General features: G+C 46.9%; 1 protein-coding gene across 8 annotated transcripts; it reads right to left on the reverse strand.

Moving 5' to 3' along the window:
- Nucleotides 1-6,635: 6,635 nt before the first annotated feature.
- LOC147959044 (very-long-chain 3-oxoacyl-CoA reductase 1-like) lies at nt 6,636-17,084 on the reverse strand. Of its 8 annotated transcripts, XR_015612260.1 has the most exons (10): nt 16,507-17,079; nt 16,093-16,381; nt 15,703-15,772; nt 8,803-8,888; nt 8,601-8,702; nt 8,414-8,508; nt 8,179-8,228; nt 7,472-7,531; nt 7,206-7,298; nt 6,636-7,035 (listed from the first exon to the last, which is right to left on the reverse strand). XR_015612260.1 is itself a non-coding variant. In XM_087537830.1 (5 exons), exons 1-5 carry the CDS (start codon nt 16,859-16,861, stop codon nt 10,472-10,474), a joined length of 852 nt encoding a protein of 283 aa, XP_087393956.1. In that variant the 5' UTR covers nt 16,862-17,079; the 3' UTR covers nt 10,054-10,471. The 8 variants fall into 8 exon arrangements, 4 of the variants coding, with proteins under 4 accessions (XP_087393956.1, XP_087393955.1, XP_087393952.1 ...); XR_015612261.1 differs by lacking the exon at nt 7,206-7,298; XR_015612262.1 differs by lacking the exons at nt 6,636-7,035; nt 7,206-7,298; nt 7,472-7,531; nt 8,179-8,228 and adding an exon at nt 8,235-8,339.
- Nucleotides 17,085-21,481: the final 4,397 nt, after the last annotated feature.

Genomic DNA, 21,481 nt, shown 5'->3' on the forward strand with positions numbered 1-21,481 from the left:
TTTGAACAAGTGTTTTTAAATGAAGGACCTTGGAGAAGCTGCTTATATATTAGGCATCAAGATCTATAGAGATAGATCGAGACGCCTCATTGGTCTTTCACAGAGTACGTACCTTGACAAGATTTTGAAGAAGTTCAAAATGGATCAGTCAAAGAAGGGGTTCTTGCCTGTATTGCAAGGTACGAGATTGAGCTTGGCTCAATGCCCGACCACGGTAGAAGATAGAGAAAAGATGAGTGTCGTCCCCTATGCCTCGGCCATAGGGTCTATCATGTATGCTATGTTGTGCACCAGACCTGATGTAAACCTTGCCGTGAGTTTGGTAGGAAGGTACCAAAGTAATCCCGGCATGGAACCCTGGACAGCGGTCAAAAATATCCTGAAGTACCTGAAAAGGACTAAGGAAATGTTTCTCGTTTATGGAGGTGACGAAGAGCTCGTCGTAAAGGGTTACGTCGATGCTAGCTTCGACACAGATCTGGATGACTCTAAGTCACAAACCGGATACGTGTATATTTTGAATGGTGGGGCAGTAAGCTGGTTCAATTGCAAGCAAAGCGTTGTGGCGGGATCTACATGTGAAGCGGAGTACATGGCAGCCTCGGAGGCAGCACACAAAGCAGTCTGGGTGAAGGAGTTCACTACCGACCTAGGAGTCATACCCAATGCGTCGGGCCTGATGACTCTCTTCTGTGACAACACTGGAGCTATTGCCCTTGCCAAGGAGCCCAGGTTTCACAGAAAGACCAGGCATATCAAGCGTCGCTTCAACTCCATTCGTGAAAGTGTTCAAAATGGAGACATAGAGATTTGTAAAGTACATACGGACCTGAATGTAGCAGATCCGTTGACTAAACCTCTCCCTAGAGCAAAACATGATCAACACCAGAATTCCATGGGTGTTCGATTCATCACAATGTAACTAGATGATTGACTCTAGTGCAAGTGGGAGACTGTTGGAAATATGCCCTAGAGGCAATAATAAAATGATTATTATATTTCCTTGTTCATGATAATTGTCTATTATTCATGCTATAATTGTATTATCCGGAAATCGTAATACATGTGTGAATACATAGACCATAATGTGTCCCTAGTGAGCCTCTAGTTGACTAGCTCGTTGATCAACAGATAGTCATGGTTTCCTGGCTATGGACATGGGGATGTCATTGATAACGGGATCACATCATTAGGAGAATGATGTGATGGACAAGACCCAAACATAAGCATAGCACAAAGATCGTGTAGTTCGTTTGCTATAGCTTTTCTGGATGTCAAGTATCATTTCCTTAGACCATGAGATTGTGCAACTCCCGGATACCGTAGGAGTGCCTTGGGTGTGCCAAACGTCACAACGTAACTGGGTGACTATAAAGGTACATTACAGGTATCTCTGAAAGTATCTGTTGGGTTGGCACGAATCGAGACTGGGATTTGTCACTCCGTATGACGGAGAGGTATCTCTGGGCCGACTCGGTAATGCATCATCATAATGAGCTCAATGTGATCAAGTGGTTGATCACGGGATCATGCATTACGGTACGAGTAAAGTGACTTGCCGGTAACGAGACTGAACAAGGTATTGGGATACCGACGATCGAGTCTCGGGCAAGTAACGTACCGATTGACAAAGGGAATTGAGTACGGGATTGATTAGGTCCTCGACATCGTGGTTCATCCGATGAGATCATCGAGGAGCATGTGGGAGCCAACATGGGTATCCAGATCCCGCTGTTGGTTATTGACCAGAGAGTCGTCTCGGTCATGTCTGCTTGTCTCCCGAACCCGTAGGGTCTACACACTTAAGGTTCGGTGATGCTAGGGTTATATAGATATGAGTATGCAGTAATCCAAAAGTTGTTCGGAGTCCCGGATGAGATTATGGATGTCACGAGGAGTTCCGGAATTGTCCGGAGGTGAAGAATTATATATAGGAAGTGTAGTTTCGGCCATCGGGAAAGTTTCGGGGTCACCGGTATTGTACCGGGACCACCGGATGGGTCCTGGGGGTCCACCGGGAGGGGCCACCCATCCCAGAGGGCCCCATGGGCTGAAGTGGGGAGGGGAACCAGCCCATGGTGGGCTGGTGTGCCCCCCCTTGGGCCCCCCATGCGCCTAGGGTTGGGAACCCTAGGGGAGGGGGCGCCTCCACTTGCCTTGGGGGGTACTCCACCCCTTGGCCGCTGCCCCCCCCCTAGGAGATCCCGTCTCCTAGGGCCGGCGCACCCCCCTAGGGGGCCTATATAAAGGGGGGAGGGAGGGCAGCCGCACCTCAAGTCTTGGCGTCTCCCTCTCCCCTGCTACACCTCTCCCTCTCACAGAAGCTCGGCGAAGCCCTGCTGCGATCACTGCTGCATCCACCACCACGCCGTCGTGCTGCTGGATCTTCATCAACCTCTCCTTCCCCCTTGCTGGATCAAGAAGGAGGAGACGTCATCCGCTCCGTACGTGTGTTGAACGCGGAGGTGCCGTCCGTTCGGCACTTGGTCATCGGTGATTTAGATCACGGCGAGTACGACTCCATCATCCCCGTTCTCTTGAACGCTTCCGCTCACGATCTACAAGGGTATGTAGATGCACTCTCCTCTCGTTGCTAGTTGACTCCATAGATTGATCTTGGTGAAACGTAGGAAATTTTTTTGTTTTCTGCAACGTTCCCCAACAGTATGTAGAAGAGCACTTAGAGAAAAGGTTGAGCAGTGGAAAGAAAAGTTGCTCTCTATTAAAGGATGACTGATCTTGATCAATTATGTACCCATAAATCTGGTTCTCTACATGCTCTTATTTTTTCAACTTACAAAAGGGGTCCTGCAAAGGCTGGGTTATTTCACATCCAAATTCATTTGGCAAGGAAACCGTGAGAAAATAAGGTATATGCTAACCAAATGGAGTGTGGTTTTTTGACCAAAAGACCAGGGAGATTTATGCATTCAGGACCTCCAGGTCAAGAATGATGCTTTACTTACTAAATGGTGGTTCAAGCTACTTACTGAGGATGACGATTTGCAAACCCTATTGCACAGTAAGTATCCAGGCCAAAAAGTTATGTCTCGCGCATATTGGAAACATGGAGATTCACACTTTTTGTTTGGGTTGATGGCGCCAGAGAGAAACGCCTTTTCACTCTAGATCTTTGGTGATAAAGCACGGCTCAAAAAATACATTTCTAGAAGGAAAATTGACCTGGAAATGCCACTCTCACAGAAAAGTATCCACCCTTGTACCACACTGTACGCAATAAGAATGATACTCTAGCACATGTGCTTAGTTCCTCCATGTTGAATGTATCGTTCAGACATGATTTGATTGGCCCTCGCACTATGTCATCGCAATATCTGCTATCCCGGTTGGATTCAGTTAGCCCGACACATAGGCGGGACGTGTTTCACTAGAATTTCACTACATCTGAGTTTTTCACAGTTTACCCTATGTACCTTGCCTTGGCGCAATCAGAGATTTTCATATGATGCCAAAGATGCCACTAAAAGTTAAGATTTATATGTGATATCTTCGAAGGGGGGTTATGGTAGGCAAAGACAACCTCGCTCACCACAATTGGCATGACAACAAGGAGTGTAGTTTTTGTACTTGCAATGAGACAATCAAAGACCTCTTCTTCAAGTGCAAGTTTGCACGTTCTACATGGTCAGCCATTCAAATAGCATCAAATTTGTATCCTTCCACAAGTTTTGTCAATATTTATGGTCATTGTCTGGATGAAATACCAAATAGGTTTAGAATGCTAATAAGAGTGTGAACGTCTGTCTTATTATGGTCGCTTTGACTATATACAAATGATATTATTTTAATGGCAAAAACTCTTTTGATAGGAAGGTTATATAGTGTTGTATGCACTAGTTTCCTACGTGATTTATGCGTCACCGAACGGAGTACCAACCGATGTTCAAGATGGAGTGTATGCAGTTGGAGCATGTGGCCAGGGTCGTTTTTATCCAACATGGGTGGCAGAATAATCTTCCAATTAGTCCACCATCTCCTTTGACATAGGCATAGAGTCAGTCCGGTAAGTCTTTATTTTTGGCAATATGTCATTTTTTATTTGTTTTAGACTGTGTGTGTTGCCGGTCAAGAGGCCGAATATCGATCATCAACGTTTATTTCCTCACATTCGACAATAGTTTTTCTAGCCAACCTTGTATCTTATGCCATATTGCTTCCTTTATATACTCTATTTTTTTTTGCTCTTTGCAGCTGCAAGATGAACTGGCAAACCAAGATACCTTTCGTTATGTGACTCGGCAAGGATGCCAAGCACTTGGAGCACTTGTTGTTTGGTGTAGGTGCCGGTCTTCTTGTTGAAGAAGGTCGAAGATTTGTCCATGTTTATTTTATGTTTCGACTATATCTCATACATCACAAGAATATCCTGGAGCCTTGCTGCACTAGTTGTTGTTGCTTCTATCACTATCAAGGAGTCATTTGTGAAAAAGAGGTGATTTATGCTTAGCGCACTTCGTCTTTCAATCTCGGCTTGCTGCAACATAATGGAGAAGGCATCCGCGCAAATAATGAACAAGTATGGAGATAAAGGATTGCCTTGACCCAATCCCCTCCGTGGAAGAAAAGGCCTCGTTAATTGCTTATTAACCTTCACTCGGTAGGAGATGGACCGTATACACTTTATTATCAGACTCACCCACGCAGGAGCAAAACCTGTAGTGTTCATCATCCTCTCAAGGAAACTCCACTCCACATGATCATACGCTTTACTCATGTCCAGCTTGACCGCTATCAACCGCCTATCCCATTTCCTCTTGTCATCAAATGTGTTAGTATCTCATAAGCTAGAAGCATACTAGTAGAATGCCCGTGTGTTTCTACAGGCAACAATGTAGGCAAATGAGTCAATAATCATGCTTTAACAATTTCATCAATAAATAAGTGCACAATTTTAGTTGATATATCACAATATTTTAATTTAGCCTTCACATGAAGGTTCAAATATCATAATGTTGTAATTTCTCCTTTACATGAAGGTCCACAGGAAGAGGAATCATGGTCTCCTCCATCTCGTCAGCATTAATTTGTTGAACATCACACTCAATGGGGTAGTGCTCCTTCACCGGAATGTCATATTAGAATTATTTGATGCTATTAGGTAGCCTACGCCTGTATTAAGCAACTTGCTAGCAATGATAATTTATTTCTCATAAAAACAAGTTCTGGTAATGTACATGCCATCAATTGTCTAGATCCCTAGTGTGCTCAATGAGCCTGCATCATCGTTACTCTCCTACATCTCTAACCCCTGTTGGCCAAACAACCATTGTAGTTGGAGGAGAGTGACCCGGTGCTCCACTTCCATAATCTTTAGAGACTCCAACCTCATTATGGCCCTCGTAAGCCTCCTCCCCGCCTCATTCCTGATCTTTAACCATCCTAGAGATGGATGTGCGCATGAAGAACCAGCACTAAACTTATAGACGGGGTGATCTTAGTGGATCCCCGCCTCACTCCTGATCTTGAACCATCCGAGAGATGGATGTGCGCACGAAGAACCAACACTAAACTTATATACGGGTTGAGCTTAGTGGCTTGAGGCAGGTGTCAGTAAGGACATGAAGGCACGGTGGTGTGCTCCTCATTGCTGGCGTGAGGGCCGGAACAAACATAATCGACGGTGCTCAACGAGCCCGCAGGACCGTTTCTCTCCTACATCTCAGACCCCTGTTTGTAGAAACCACTTCCATAATCTTTAGAGACTCGGGCCTTTTGATGGGCCTCGTGAGCCTCCTCTCCGACTTGTACCGGATCTTGAACCATCCGATAGTTCCTCCTCAAGCTCGCGAAACTGTAAGCAGCCACCAAATCCCAGAGCAAAAATTTCAAGATGTATTGAACAAATAGGAATTGAAGGAGTTGACGCATGGGTGCTACAGAGTAGTGCATCAACTTTTTTTTCCTCTCAGCATGTTCAAGATCAAACCTGCCAAATCATTTGCGTCAGGTCAAAGGAGAGCTGTCATGTACATAACTGGGCCTAGTTCAATGTAAGAATTTTATGTAAAGAAAGAATCAAACAGCTACAAGAACCAAAAGCATTGATGAGTTTGTACAGAAAAGTCCTTGGCAAATCTTTTTTATGTATCTCATGTTTGGTCTAGAACAAAAAAATGTGGATTGGATCATTTTGACACTATAACATCCTTTAAATTATCATGTTTTCAGTACATTATATTTCAGCACCATCTTTCCTTGGTTCCCTCAGAAACCGAGTATTAAGCACCAAGTCGCTCTCCTTACCTATAGCTATAGGATACCTAGTGAGCATATTCGGTACCTTCAGAACAATCACTTATGCAGACAATTTCATCTTTGGAAGTACAGCCCAAATGCAAATTCCGTAGCTCAGGGAACATTAGACAACACAGTACCAGGTGCAAAAGTAAAGTTTAGGAATTCATGCCGACAAGAAAGTGCTTGCAGAATTAAAATAAATTATCGTCCATTTTGCAAGCTCTTATACAATCAGCAGCACGATTAACCTGCATCCTCACAGCCTAAAGCAGAAAGTAGAAAATCAGTTATTAAGTCACCACTAAAATTGGTCCCAAGACAAAAGAGCATTGTTTCCAATGAGAATTGGTGCAGTAAGTGGGCATCTTGCCATGACATACAAGCCACAGGAGTATAATTGGATATCACAAATGTTAAAGCTAGAACTGAGCATAGTATCCCATTTTCAAAGCACAAACTTGTCACATTCTTTGTTTTTTAAACAATCCATGCAAAGCATCTCTATGAGCAAGAACTATCTTGTGGAACGGAATTTAGGAGGAATGATAAAATCACAATAAATGGCAAGTTCGCACCTCAACGACAATTAACTCAATACAATGTGTAATGGGGAGCTTGGGCAGTGCCACTCCTTGTTCCAGTAAAACCAAATCAAACAACAGAAAATTCTCTATGCAGACACGCAGACAAGCAACATGGACCTCCAAGCACTGTTTGCCCATGTCACCCACCACCTCCTTGTCGTCATCCACAGCTGTGGGAAGCGAATGCGGTGACCTGCAACAACGGATCTTTAGGCCTTTGAGATGAGAACGAACCAGCCCTTACTGGCTACACATATATTATAACCAATGCACCGCCTACTGCACTTCGCCCTCGCCTCCCCACCTAGCCCACTTTCTACAGAGCTCAAGAGAGGAAGAGGAGAAGTAAACTGAGAGATTTACCAAGCCGGCGGCGAAGAAGATGACAAGAGACTCGCAGAAGCAGCTATAGTGACAACGGTGTGGATGAGCTTGAGCAGGGTCAAGACCATATCTCTATATCACCGTATGAAAGTATCATCAACACATACAACATGTACAGTTTTCAAGAAGGAGAAAAGAGGAGCATAAATCAAGCTTATTTTTCATACACTAACTACTAACTGGTACAACTCTGCATAAAGCAAAACTGGCAGGTCATGTTATTGTAAAAATATAGGGAAATGCACCTGTATAAGTTGCTGGGTAGAGTAGTAGTTTGTTCTCGCCATCAACTCATCAGTCTTGGCCTACATTTCAGCACAATGCTTTAATAATTTACAGAAAATACCCAAGCTTCTCAGCCAATCGATGGTGATATCCTTTCAACGGTTTAAGCTACCATACTTTGCATTTTTGGTGAAAGAGCTATGCGCCCAACCCCAAGTCATATATCATCTAAGTCCAAGTGTCCAACGACAATAGCAAAGCTACGAAGCACACATTCAAAAGGCATGAACAAACATCAACAAGTTACGAAGCAATCTATGAAATTCGATGGACACCTGGACTCCATGGGCAAAACTAAATAACAACAACTAACAAGTTACAAAGCATCAACAAAATATTATGCTTCTCAATGACAATTAAATGCATGGGAACTAAATAATTAAATCAAATCCATTTTCAATGAACCTCTATGATTATTTTCACCTAGCATTAGGTATATATTGACTGGACATGAAGCTTTTCATAACCAGATCACTTGTGTACGATGTTTGCCTTCAGATATGTGCAGAGATATAACTCCAGGTTACAAGATGGGAAGCTAACTATACATTAATCTGTGTATGTATGGCCCGCATCTAAATTGTACTTTTAACTTAAACATAACATAGACATAGGTCCTCACGCCGAGCAGCCAACGTCCCAATATACTAACGTATCAAATACTCACCTCAGTTCGACCCACGACGAACAACATGCTCCACTGCAAAGCTGATACACCTACAATTGAAAAAATAGGTTCAAAATCAACCAGTTTATAGTGGCATATGGTTTTCTTGAAACACTTTTAGTGATGCCAAAGTCTCGGTCTCCATCAACGCCAGGAATATCCTGAAAGCTCCGGACATCAATAAAAAATATGCTTGATGATACCAAAATTATACATTCATTGCATGTTTAATTACCTTGAATATAGCTATGACGGCAGAGAACCAACACAGGACAATGTTGCAAACACCAGTCATTTTGTTGCTGCCAAGGGCCTTTTCAGAACATGTCACTGCAAAATGAATCATCAAACACTGATGAAGGAAGCCAAGTAAATAAGTATGAATTTCTAGTGCTACTGAAGATGTGTACTGTGCCGAGTACCTGCATATGTGCAAAGAAAGCCAATTGGACCATGATAGCCCTCACAAATAGGATACAAGATGCAGCGAGGAGTGTGTGTCGTTCCCACCGGAGCATCGGAGCCTGAAAAGGATCAAATATGAGATGAAAATGATCATCACTTGGCGTTTGATGGTTTCATGGAACTTACTTTCCCATTCTCATGATGGTAAGTGCTACTTACCTCAATGGAACACTTCCAAGAAGGAAGCTGATAATTAAAGCACACGTCAGTGGCACCGATCCGAAACAGATTCCAAAGCTAAAGCTCTGAAAACAACAACACTTAAGTATTTAGACTTCAGCCATATTTTCCACACCATAACACCATTATGTTGAACCTAATATACCATGATCAGGAATGTGACCACTAAGAATACTCCAGTTGCTACTGAAAATCGCCTAGCTACCAATGGAAAACCTGGCTTGTTGATCTCCAAAATAGAGTATAATTTATACTAAATGATTGTACAATATAAAGGATTAAGAAGGTGCATTTTTTCAAACCACAAGGAATAAAATACAACCTTTTCAATCTGAATGTCGAACAGCTGATTCAGCCCTACCAGGTAAATCTTCATACATAAAGCAGCAGCCAAAGCGTGCACAGAAAGAGAAAAAATTGAATTTTTTTAAGACGTAACAGTGTAAAATTTCCATACACAAATGGCTAGGTATATTTTTAGTTGCCAAATAATATTACTCGTAAGAGATAAAAATCTATAATAACTCTTAGTATCGTAGTAGTAAAATCATCTAGGCTCTTCATTAACAGGAGAGACACTGAAGTTATCCTATGATCTAACAATACAATAAACACAATAAAGAGCGCATCAAGCAGTGTGCATCAAAACTACATATGTAAATTGGAACAAAAAATGACAAATCTCACAATGCCAAAGATTGTGTGTGGTCTGCAGAACTGATAGAAAGCGTGCAATTTCTTCAAAGCATCTTGGCTGATTTCCTCAAGCCAATTGGCATCAGAACTGGTTTTTTAACTAACATCAACTGTTTTGATCACGAGTAACCTTGCTGCATCCAGCTTGGTGGGCTAGATAATCATCGCTGCACTACCTCATTGTGTTTCTTCTAGGGCTAGTAGCTTGAGAAGTGGCACTGAATTTGAGACTGGCCGTTCAGGACCCGGGTGTCCCTGCACCCTTCTATCTTTACCGTCCGTGTAAGAGCCAGCGCATTGAGATCTGCACCAGGTCCTGAACCGCTGTTTGATTAACAGGTCTATGAAATTGCTAAGCGCAAGAGGCAGGAATTGTTTGAATCGCATGTGAGCCTAGTGTCGCACTGTTCATTTTAGGCAGTATCAGCCGCGTCTGTGAGCGGCAAGTCTACATCAGAATTGTCACATCGTCCTTGTCGCATGTGAGCCAACGAGTAAAACACATGCTAGAGTGTGTGTCTGAAGCAACAAGACTAGAAGAGCAAAGTAAAAAGGCCATTTACTTTTTACTACTTATAGTGGGATCTTCTCTGAGCAATGCATATACACTGTTTACAAAATATTGATCAGGAAATAGATATAGGAGAGGACACTGTTTATGACTTGTCTGGTTCTCACCTCTTTGCTGCTCTACAAGATGGTTTAATAAAGAAATGAGAACCGGCAGTGGTGTGAAACAGCTAGGGACCCATATTGTCTGTGAATTGTCCCTTCAACCTGGGAGACGCGTCACCTCCTGCCAGGCTGATGCTACATCCTACTAGCTGCACCGTTTGTATGGGTAAATAGGCTGCTTAATTAAACCGAGACTGCAAATAGACCACTGCTGGACAGAGAACAGCAAGGGGGTGCCGGGGCTCCCGGGTGCTATCACACCTTTCCGATTTATGCATCACAGTAGTAGCACTGCTGTTTAGAAACAAACCAACAGATGTTAGCATGATGCACGCAGATAAATGAAACATCACATCGAAGAAGATATACTTAACTTTGAAAATGACCTGCAAAAGCTTCCACTGCCTATCGACCTCAGTTTGGCACATCTAGTCAAATATATCTGCTACTCCCTCCGTAACAAATATAAGAGCATTTATATCACTAAAGTAGTAATCTAAATGCTCTTATATTTCTTTACAGATGGAGTAATTTTTTGTTACATAAAGAACGGGCTTGATAACTTCCATTTGTGTAAGAAACCACACATATTTCAACACATTTATTACAGGGAACTCCTTTTTTAATTTGTTGTAACTATTTTCAATTGAAAACAAGAAATGTTCCAATTCCCAAGTAATTTGAGATATGTGGTTGTATAATGTACATACTATCAATCTGGTTGGTAACATGTGAGCTTGAAGTAAATGATCCACATGTGGAGTTTAAATAAATTGTCCATTGGTGTCCTGTAGATGCCAATTTGTAGGGGAATTTTAAGCAGCAACTTTGATAATTGGGTTTTAAACAAAAGACGGTCACCAGAAGAGAATACAACAAGTCCAGCTGAATTAGGCCACATATTAGACATAGCTCTTGGATAAAATTGACACCCACCATTTGATTCAAGTACCAAGTAGAAAGGGCCAATGCATGTCCTGCCATCTCTCTTAACAAGGGTGTACAAACACAATCTTTGATTTGGTGGCGCTCCATAGAAGATTACTTTTCTCGTTGCAGCCTGTATATCTAACATGCAGGAATTCAGCTATAGAAGCCCAAATGTAGAAGAAGAAAGCCATGAGTTACTAACTCATATAGCCGAATAATAAAGAATCTCGTCGGAACCGCTGATTTAGAATATAGCCGAATACCATGTAGTTACTAATTCAACATTTCTACAATTACAAAAGCATACAAGTGCACGAACCGATACGATTGAGAATCTGCCTGCAGTTTGTATGATTGCAACAAAATATTCAGCAATGTGATAGACATTTGTACTGCTAAGAAACATTTTGACAGGGACCAGGCAACACATTTACCGGAAAAGGCGTGGTCCGGGCGGCACCTAGCCGAGAAGGCAGTTGAGGGCGTACACGGATGAGCGGTGCACGAGCCACCCCTTGGTCCGAGCAAGTGAGCCAGCATGCTGCATCAGCGCTGCCATGCCAAGAACCGCTTGCCTGCCCTAGTGCCTTGCATACCAGGCTCAGGAACCGCTCCGGCTCCCGCTCTGACTCGTAGAACCCCCCTCAAGCTCCTATCTTTCTCGAGCAACTCGTCGAAGAATTGGGTCTAGGAAGAAACAGCCTTGTCGACATGTCCATGATGGCCGGCCTCCACCAGCCCTTGATATCACCATTAGTGGAGGAGCCGAAACCTATGTGCCTCCGCTATCAGCTCACGATCTAGGAGAGAGAGCTTGGTGGGGGAGGTGGACCAGGAGGAGCGGGCGGAGACTGCCGCGAGAACTGGCCGTCGCGAAGTGGATCCATGGAACGGAGCGGTGGCGGGCTTGGCGGCGTGGTAGGGTTCGGGAGGTTGGGATCGGGAAGGAGGCAGGTTGGCGGCCGGGGCGTGGTTCCCGTCGGTGTGATCTCGAAATAAAAAGACTAATCGGAATAAATATTAGTTTTAGTGCGTACCTCTCATGAGTACATCAACATGATTGTACCATGTTACATGTCGGTGCACTTATATGATGGCCTAAAATATAATGGTAGCGGCAAATTAAATTAGATCAGTCGGTCGCTCAAAGTTTCTGAAATATAGTTACAACTTTCTGAAATACAACAATTCTAGCCTTTTTGTTCAAGAAATTTCATAGTTGATTCATAGCTTCCTGAACGTGCCCCCCATCCTATGAAGGTGAATAGCGTGTTTATTTCTGATCCAAAAGTGCTCTGAGAATTAACAGATGAACTAATCCTGAACCAAATATAATTCTAAGATTAGTCAGTACAACATAGAGTAGTTAGTACAGCATAGAGTAGTCACATATCTGAACCCATTTCCTCATGATCTGAAATAAAATAAAAGAGCAATACCTTCAGAGCGATTGATTCCTAGTTGTCTAAACTCGGAATCAACTCATGTGCAATTTATGATAGAGGCAGTACAAGCATGTATCCTTATCCTGCTATATAACTGCAGTACGGTTAAAAAGAAAGGAATTTGTCCCAAATAATCCAGGTAATTCGACTGCAAGATGAAGGTGCATACAACATTCAGTTCTGCTAGTGGTCTTCCACACATATTTTTTTTGTTCTTGAAGCAAGGCGGAACTGAAGAAGTGATGGAGGCTGGGACCCCGGGACACGCACTTGAGCCATGGATTTCGTAGATCCCTGGTATTATTATAGCTACCACATCCTTTTTCAAGAAATCTGTTTATTATTTTGTTCCCCCGTTGAACTCCATTTGCTTCGTATTGACGCATTCGGCCAGGAACGGTTTAACTAAAGGAAAATGCAGCCAACAGAAATGTAGGCATCAGCTGCGCGTGCATCAACGGCGACTTAAACCGAACCACGGTTCACAGATACATGTCAAATCATACACAGTAGTACCACACCACAAAGTATGCACCGACACAAAGTATGCACGCGCGCGGCCTGGGCCAAGCTAGCTCTGCTCGCCGCCGTTGGCATGGGACGACGCCCTCGGCGACCGGAGCCGCTGGAAGACGGCCCTCTGCCGCAGGTTCTCGCGCAGGCGCTGTGCGTCGAGGAGCCGGTCTGGCACGACGCGGCAGAAGCGGCACTGCAGTCGGTGTCCCAGATTGGGCATGCAGAGCGGGCCGTGCCCGATCCAGCGCGTCGCCGCGCGCGCGTACTCCTCCGACGTCGGCACGAGCAGCCGCTGCAGCAAGCCTCGGCCCCGCTTGCCGGACCCCGCGACTACCGACGTCATCTTCGTCTGCACCAACAGCGGGGCCTGCAGTTGTTGCACCACACACCATGATAATGATTATCACCGTTTATTTGGCCTCAAAGGTATCTACAAGTTACAAGTTATGTACCGTTTTAGATATCTTATAGTACATGGAGGGAAACACAGAGTACCCCCCGCGTCATCCTCCCCCTAGGGCGACTCAGGCGGCCAGAAACCTAGCCGCCGCCGCCGCAAACTCCCTCCTCTTCTTCCTCCGCCGCCGCCGGAAGACGCCGCTGGGCTAAGCACGGGGGCCAACGGCTGTGGCGGGGGATCTCCTCTCTCACGCGTCTTCGGGGTGGGGCGAACCCTAAGGTGTGTGGTGGCGCGATCGATCTGGGATCTGCGGCGCGGTGGCAGGCCGGCCCGTCCTCGGACGGCGACGGCTTGGCGCGGCGGAGGCCAGGGTTGCGGGCACTGCGGATGGCCCTTCGGGCGGAGGCGGCGGCTGCGGTTGGCGCCGGCCAGTTAGGCTGCGGTGGCGTGCATGCTTGTCTTCACATCGGCGACGGCGGCGTGGAGGGCCTGGTGGTCTCGTCGGTGGCACCTCCGATCAGATCTGTTCTGACCATTTCAACCGGCGGTGGTGGTCATCTCTTCCATCAGAGATGGTCGGCCTGAGGCTGGGTGTTCGGATCTCGGGATCCGTCATCTGGCACCACCTGCGAGTCGGGGAGACGTAGTTGCCGGTGAAAACCGAGCCGGCGGCGGGCGATGGCGGCATTCCACGTCGTTACCTTGATGAAGGCATCGTCATGTGACTTTCGTCGACCCACTCGTATTGCTCCGGGGGAAACCCTAGGATCTGGTGTTTCAGACCGGACGATGGCGGCACTGCGGTGTCGTTTCTCTCTTGGGAGTGTCGTTTTATGAAGCAGCGCTAGAAGTCAGAGGCAGGAGGTGGAGCGGCTTCGTCTTGCACGGAGCTTCGGTGGAGATGTCAAGTCATGCATGACCGACAGGTGATACGCTTGGTCATGCCTGGTCGGCAGGTGTTACGCACGGCAGGTCCTTCAAGGGTTTCAAGTTGTGTCGGCTGGTGGTACGTGGCAGCATGGCGCTGAAGTGTATCAGTGGCGACCGCGACGTGTACAACTGTTTACACGTAGGGAGGAGGTGCCGTTGGGCGCCGTGGTGGCGTCGACGATAGCTGGACCGAGCAAGGTTGATGCATCAGTACAACTCTGAAGATGGAGCGATGGCAGTTGGCGGTGACGGCCTCTGAAAGCACGCCGGACCAGTGTGTACCCCAGACCCGGCAAGTGGTTAGGTTGGGGTCTTTCTAACGACTGATAACTCGGTGGACCATGTTTCAACTAACTCTCTGACGACCGATAACTCGGTGGAGCATGTTTCAACTACCTCCATCTCCCTGTCAACTTTTTAGAAAAACTAACTCGAATTTCGGCGGTTCTTCCATGTTTGTAATCAACTCGGCCTTCTCAAAGGTTAACCCGTCAGTGTGCAGAGCTTTAGACTCCGGCATTTCCGTGCTGAACACATGGCCCTTAATATATTACCCATGATCTGCAGTAAGATGCATGGGATCATGGGGCTGTGCAGACCGTAAACTAATCCAGCGAGTAAACCAAACTCTGTTGATCTGGAATCTATGTGTGCAGACCGCAAACTGAATCACTGACTATGTATGGATGAATCAGTTTTTTTCTTTCTTTCTCAAGGACGGTGCAGTCGATCACATGGGGGGTCTGCACTCTGCACCTGCGGTAGGATGGCTCCTAGCTAAGGCCTGTTTGGTTTCAATAAGTCACCCGATTTATAAGTCAGATGACTTAAAACTAGTAACTTATAAGTCACGCATGTTTGGTTGTCATCTGACTTATAAGTCACCTGACACACCTTTCCACACCAATCAACATCATACAGGTGATGGGACCCACACAAAAGGGATGACTTATAAATTTTAAGTTGGGGTGGAGCAACTTATGACTTATAAGTTGGGGTGACTTATAAGTCGGGTCTATTTGGCAAAATAAGTCATTTTTTTCACTTTTCGACTTATAAATTGGTGACTTATTTAAAACCAAACATGCCCTTATTTTTCATATGCTCTGGCTGCAGAAAGACGATCAAGCTTATTGGTCTCAGCAGCATTCTCTGTACTCATCCCCTCCCCTCCCCCCCCCCCCCCCCCCCCACCCGCTTGAAATTTGAAACAAAATATAGTAAATATACCTATGGTATATTTTTGTCGAATGCTCGTAAAACTACAATTTAAATTTGCATGCTTACCTGGCATTGCACATCGATCCCTTTGCTTCTGTACTCCACGTAGAGGCTCCGGGAGAACTGAGCAACGTACCTGAGATTTAAAACCATCTACTTATTTAACACAGAAAATCTAGAAAGAGTCATGTACTTGTATTTCATATAAGCCAACAGAATAAAAGAAAAGCAGCAAGCGCATGAACAGTTAAGAACATGATCACTGCTCAACAACAGCCAAGAACATGATGATGAGTGACGTCAACAAACCCAGAAACAGTTAGCGCAATGAATTACAAATAGAAAAGCAGCAAGCGCAAACCAACCAAAGCGCTTTTCCTTTCGGCGACCTACCCAAGAATCCAAGATACGTATGTACGTACAGTGAAATTGACAAGACCGTATGCAGTGCAGTACCGTTTGGAAGCGGCGTAGATGGTGTAGAGGGGGAAGGAAGGGATGGCCTCCGACGACCCGGAGCCGATGTTGACGACGGCGCCCCTGCCCCGCTGCACCATCCCCGGCAGCACCGCGGCCGTCACCTCCGTCAGCGCACACAGGTTAACCCGCATCATCCGCACCCACGCCTCCACGTCCACCTCGTGTAGGTACAGCGCGCATGGCTTGGCCACCCCGGCGTTGTTCACCAGCACCCCCACGTCCAGCCCCTCCACGGCCTCCCGGAGCCGCCACACCGCCTCGTCCCCTGCCAAATGCAGTATATATGCTCAGCAGTTCAGTTTATACCGTGAGGTAGATCACAGTCAGCTCCATCTTATTCACATGGATGCCGTGGCGATGCTTGTGTTGTGCACCGTGCGTATGGGTCACCTCGAGGGGTGGCGACGAGCGCGAGGTCAAAGACGACCGTCTTTGTCTGCACGGAGCGAGTCTTGGAGATGGTCTCGGAGATGTCCTGGAGCTTGGCGGGGTCGCGGCCGACGAGGACGAGGTTGAGGCCCAAGCGCGCGAGCTCCAGGGCCATGGACTGGCCGATGCCGGACGTCGGACCGGTCACGACGGCCCACGCCCCGTAGCGGCGGCGGAGGTCCCTCGGCCGGCGCAGGAGGAGGGCGAGGTGTGAGAGGAGGCGGAGCACCACGGCTGCTGTGTACAGTGCGCCGAGGACGGCCAGGGAGACGAACCATGGCTCCTGACGGAGGAGGGTGTCGGCGCCGCCCATCATCTCCTCCCTCCCTCTTTCTCCGGCGGGTCGCGCGTGCCGCGGACTTGTCGCTGCGTCTGCTGAGCGCCGGGGATTCCTCTATAAATAAACGGAAGATCAGGCGCACCGCCCGGGTTGCATGTTTATCTAGGAGTAGGTTTGGGGCGAGACTTGCCTGCGACAGTCCCGTGAGTCGCTTGAGCTTGGTGTGCAAAATGTACTGGCGTGACGATTTTTGGTCTATCTGCTAGGCTGTTGCTATGCGACAGTCCCGTGCCATCCGAACAACTTAATACCCGCAACGGCTTTTCTCGTTTGCAGTTGTGCGTCGTACGAGGTCGCATCACCTGAAGTAACGTTTTCTGTGGCGCCGTGTAAGCGGCTTTCCTCTGTTTGTTGTTGTGGAGGGAAAAGAAAACCATGAACCCGGTGAGCAGGCCGCATCCGGCATGCTTGAGATCACACACCAAAACTAAAAGATTGTGAAAAACTGGAGCTAAACCAGTAGTGACGTCTAAGACCAGCTCTAGAAGAGTCGGCAAAAATATTGAAACTTCGTAACAAAAGCAACTCTAGCAGAGTCACCATATCGAAATATCGACAGTTGTCATAACACATTAGATATGAAGGTTGCGACGGCTGTGCGCAAACACAGAATTTCCAAAATGGCGGCCTCCCTAAAATTCTTTGTTTTTTTTTCCATTTTCATTGATTTTGTAGGGGCACTTTAAGCTCAATAATCTAACCAACACGTGTATCATGACAATAGATTAGCACCTATATTTGGTGGCCAAAATGGAGTAAATTGTACAAAACCACCACTTTGAAGGTTAGCTTTGCGAAAACCACTACAATACTTTTTTTTGCAGAAAACACCATATCTTCGGTAATCTTTTTGCAGAAGACACTAATCGATGGATCGGGCTCAGTTAAACTTGTTTATGACAGGTGGGGCCACCAGTCAGGCTGACGTGGCGACACTTAACATTTTACGCGTAACGGCGACAATTGGTGACGATAACATCATGAGTGAGACTGTGGGGTCCACCGGTCATTGAAACAAAAGAAGAAGAAAAATCAGTTCATCTTATCACTGTACCCCCAAATCGCCCCAAATCTTAGTTCACCAAGCCGCCGCCGCTCGTCCCGCCGCCGGCCGAGGCAAAGTCCGCCGTCGCAGGCGCTGTGCCCAGATGCACGCAAAGGTCGTTGCCCGTCTATTTGTGGCAGGGGCTGCCGTCGCCCGTCCTAACCCAGACCGCGACCGTGGCAGGGGTTGTCGTCGCCCGTCCCGACCCCGGCCGAGGCAGGCGCCGCCGTCGCCGTTGCCGCACCGAGGGGGGAGCAGAGGACGTCGCCTGTCCCGCCCCCGGCCGTGGGGCGGCCTTCCGCCACGCGCCGAGGACGCCGTCGCCTTTGCCGCACCGAGGGGAAAGCAGGGGACGCCGCCCGTCCCTCCCCGGCTGAGGAGCGCCCTTCCGCCACGTGTCGAGGACGTCATGCGCGCACTCCAGGACGATTGCATCGCTGGGATCGCCTACCTCATCCAGGACCCGCCAGTGCTCGCGGCCGTCGCTCGTGACAAAGGAGCAGGAATCCGAGATGCAGAGGGGGCTGCGGCTCGATTCTTGATGGATCCGATGAGAGAGTTGGTTAATTGCGACGAATTTCGTGGAGCTCAGGGCCATGGCGATGGGCGGCGGCAGCGCTCCTGCGTGCTGCTCTGCTGGTTCGAGGGAGGGAGAGAGAGAAACTAGGATGAAATGCTGACAAGTGGGCCCATGTCCAGCAAAAGGACGGTTCAACGTAACGGTGTTAGAAATTGATGCCACATCAGCCTGACTAGTGGGTCCCATCTGTCATAAACGTGCTCAGTCAAGGCAAATACGCCAATCAGTGTTATTTGCAAAAAGATTACGATAGACATGGTGTTTTCTGCAAAAAATGTAACGTAGTGTTTTCTGCAAATCTAACCTTCAAAGTGGTGGTTTTGTGCAATTTACTTAGCCAAAATGCGTCATTTTACATATAATTTGCGACTTAGCGACATTTCCAAGAATACTGCTACCTACACTAGTCGTGGCCGGCATCGTCTAGTCTTCGTCCTCTTCGCTGTTGTCATGGTCCTCTTCTTCTTCCTCGATTATTCCTCCTCCTCCCCCTCCTCGGAGACATCTTTGAGGTAAGCATAGGGGTCGCACTCACGAGCTCCAATCGCTGCTCCTCGTCGGTGGTTGCGTGGCGGAACACGCGGCAGATTCCCTCCTTGTTGCGAGCTTCGAAGGCAGAGTGCCGCAGCACAACATCGATATGTTTCCTTGGGCTGCGACTCCTACTGGGCCTCCAAGGGGACAACATCATTCACCGAGACAAGGGGTAGCGGGATAGACATGGACGGTGTCCTTTGTCTCGTTCCAGATGAGGGGGTCAGCCCTACGCCATCCGCAACTAGTAGAGTCGTTAGCGCCACGGGAAGCGTTGGATCCCCGCAAGCACCAGATTCGTCGCATGGTAGGAATATGCAACTAGTTTTATAACTAAAAGTGAAAAATGAGAGTTGTTGCAAACATGCAATTTGATGCTAATGTCAAACTAATTAGCAGTTGAGCCAGTAATGTCTATCCAAATCTATACTACAATAAAGTTTGAAGGCGTGAGAAGGATGGATTTACCATAGCTATTATCACCTGCTCTATAAAGCCCTTCTCCATGTCGATGGAGAATAATTCAAGAAGTTCACCACAAAAACTTTTCCATAAGCATATTCTCTTTATTCTACATTTTGCTAAGAGTAAATATAGATATGATAATATTGACAAAATGATACAAAGTGATGCTACATAATTAACTAGCTATCATTTTTAGTACAATGATACAGGGCAAAAATGTACTAACGAGAGCAATGTAGAGCTAAACTTCTCTAGTAGTATTTGAAGGAAATATGCCCTAGAGGCAATAATAAAGTTGTTATTTATATTTCCTTATATCATGATAAATGTTTATTATTCATGCTAGAATTGTATTAACCGGAAACTTAGTACATGTGTGAATACATAGACAAACAGAGTGTCACTAGTTTGCCTCTACTTGACTAGCTCGTTGAATCAATGATGGTTATGTTTCCTAACCATAGACATGAGTTGTCATTTGATTAACGAGATCACATCATTAGGGAATTATGTGATTGACTTGACCCATCCGTTAGCTTAGCACGATGATCGTTTAGTTTGTTGCTATTGCTTTCTTCATAACTATACATGTTCCTATGACTATGAGATCATGCAACTCCCGAATACCGGGGGAACACTTCGTGTGCTACCAAACGCCACAAAGTAACTGGGTGATTATAAAGGTGCTTTACAGGTCTCTCCGATGGTGTTTGTTGAGTTGGCATGGATCAAGATTAGGGTTTGTCACTCCGATTGTCGGATAGGTATCTCTGGGCCCTCTCGGTAATGTACATCACAATAAGCCTTGCAAGAAATGTAGCTAATGAGTTAGTTACTGGATGTAGCATTACAGAAAGATTAAAGAGACTTGCCAGTAACGAGATTTAACTAGGTATTGAGATACCGACGATCGAATCTTGGGCAAGTAATGTTGGGGAACGTAGCATAAATTCAAAATTTTCTTACGTATCACCAAGATCTATCTATGGAGAGACTAGCAACGAGGGGAAGGAGAGTGCATCTACATACCCTTGTAGATCGCTAAGCGGAAGCGTTCAAGAGAACGGGGTTGATGGAGTCGTACTCGTCGTGATTCAAATCACCGATGATCCTAGCGCCGAACGGACGGCACCTCCGCGTTCAACACACGTACGAAACGGAGACGTCTCCCATGCCTTGATCCAGCAAGGAGAGAGGGAGAGGTTGAGGAAGACTCCATCCAGCAGCAGCACAACGGCATGGTGGTGGTGGAGGAGCGTGGCAATCCTGCAGGGCTTCGCCGAGCACCGCAGAAGAGGAGAAGAACTTGGGAGAGAGGGAGGGGCTGCACCAAAGGCAAAAGGTGTGTTTGAGAGGCCCTCCTACCCCACTATATATAGGGATCCCAAGGGGGGGGGGTGCGCCAGCCCCTAGGAGATCCAATCTCCAAGGGGGCGGCGGCCAGGGGAGGAGTCCTTCCCCCCCAAGGCACCTAGGAGGTGCCTTCCCCTGCTGGGACTCTTCCTTTAGGGTTTCCCCAGGCGCATGGGCCTCTTAGGGCTGGTGCCCTTGGCCCATGTAGGCCAAGGCGCACCCCCTACAGCCCATGTGGCCCCCCGGGGTAGGTGGCCCCACCCGGTGGACCCCCGGGACCCTTCCGGTGGTCCCGGTACAATACCGATGACCCCGAAACTTGTCCCGATGGCCGAAACAGGACTTCCTATATATAAATCTTTACCTCCGGACCATTCCGGAACTCCTCGCGATGTCCGGGACTCCGAACAACATTCGGTAACCACATACAAGCTTCCTTTATAACCCTAGCGTCATCGAACCTTAAGTGTGTAGACCCTACGGGTTCGGGAGACATGCAGACATGACCGAGACGTTCTCCGGTCAATAACCAACAGCGGGATCTGGATACCCATGATGGCTCCCACATGTTCCACGATGATCTCATCGGATGAACCACGATGTCAAGGACTTCATCAAT

The sequence above is a fragment of the Triticum urartu genome, chromosome 7A, assembly GCF_056163025.1.
Source record: "Triticum urartu cultivar PI428250 chromosome 7A, HENAU_Tu73, whole genome shotgun sequence".
NCBI lineage: Eukaryota > Viridiplantae > Streptophyta > Magnoliopsida > Poales > Poaceae > Triticum > Triticum urartu.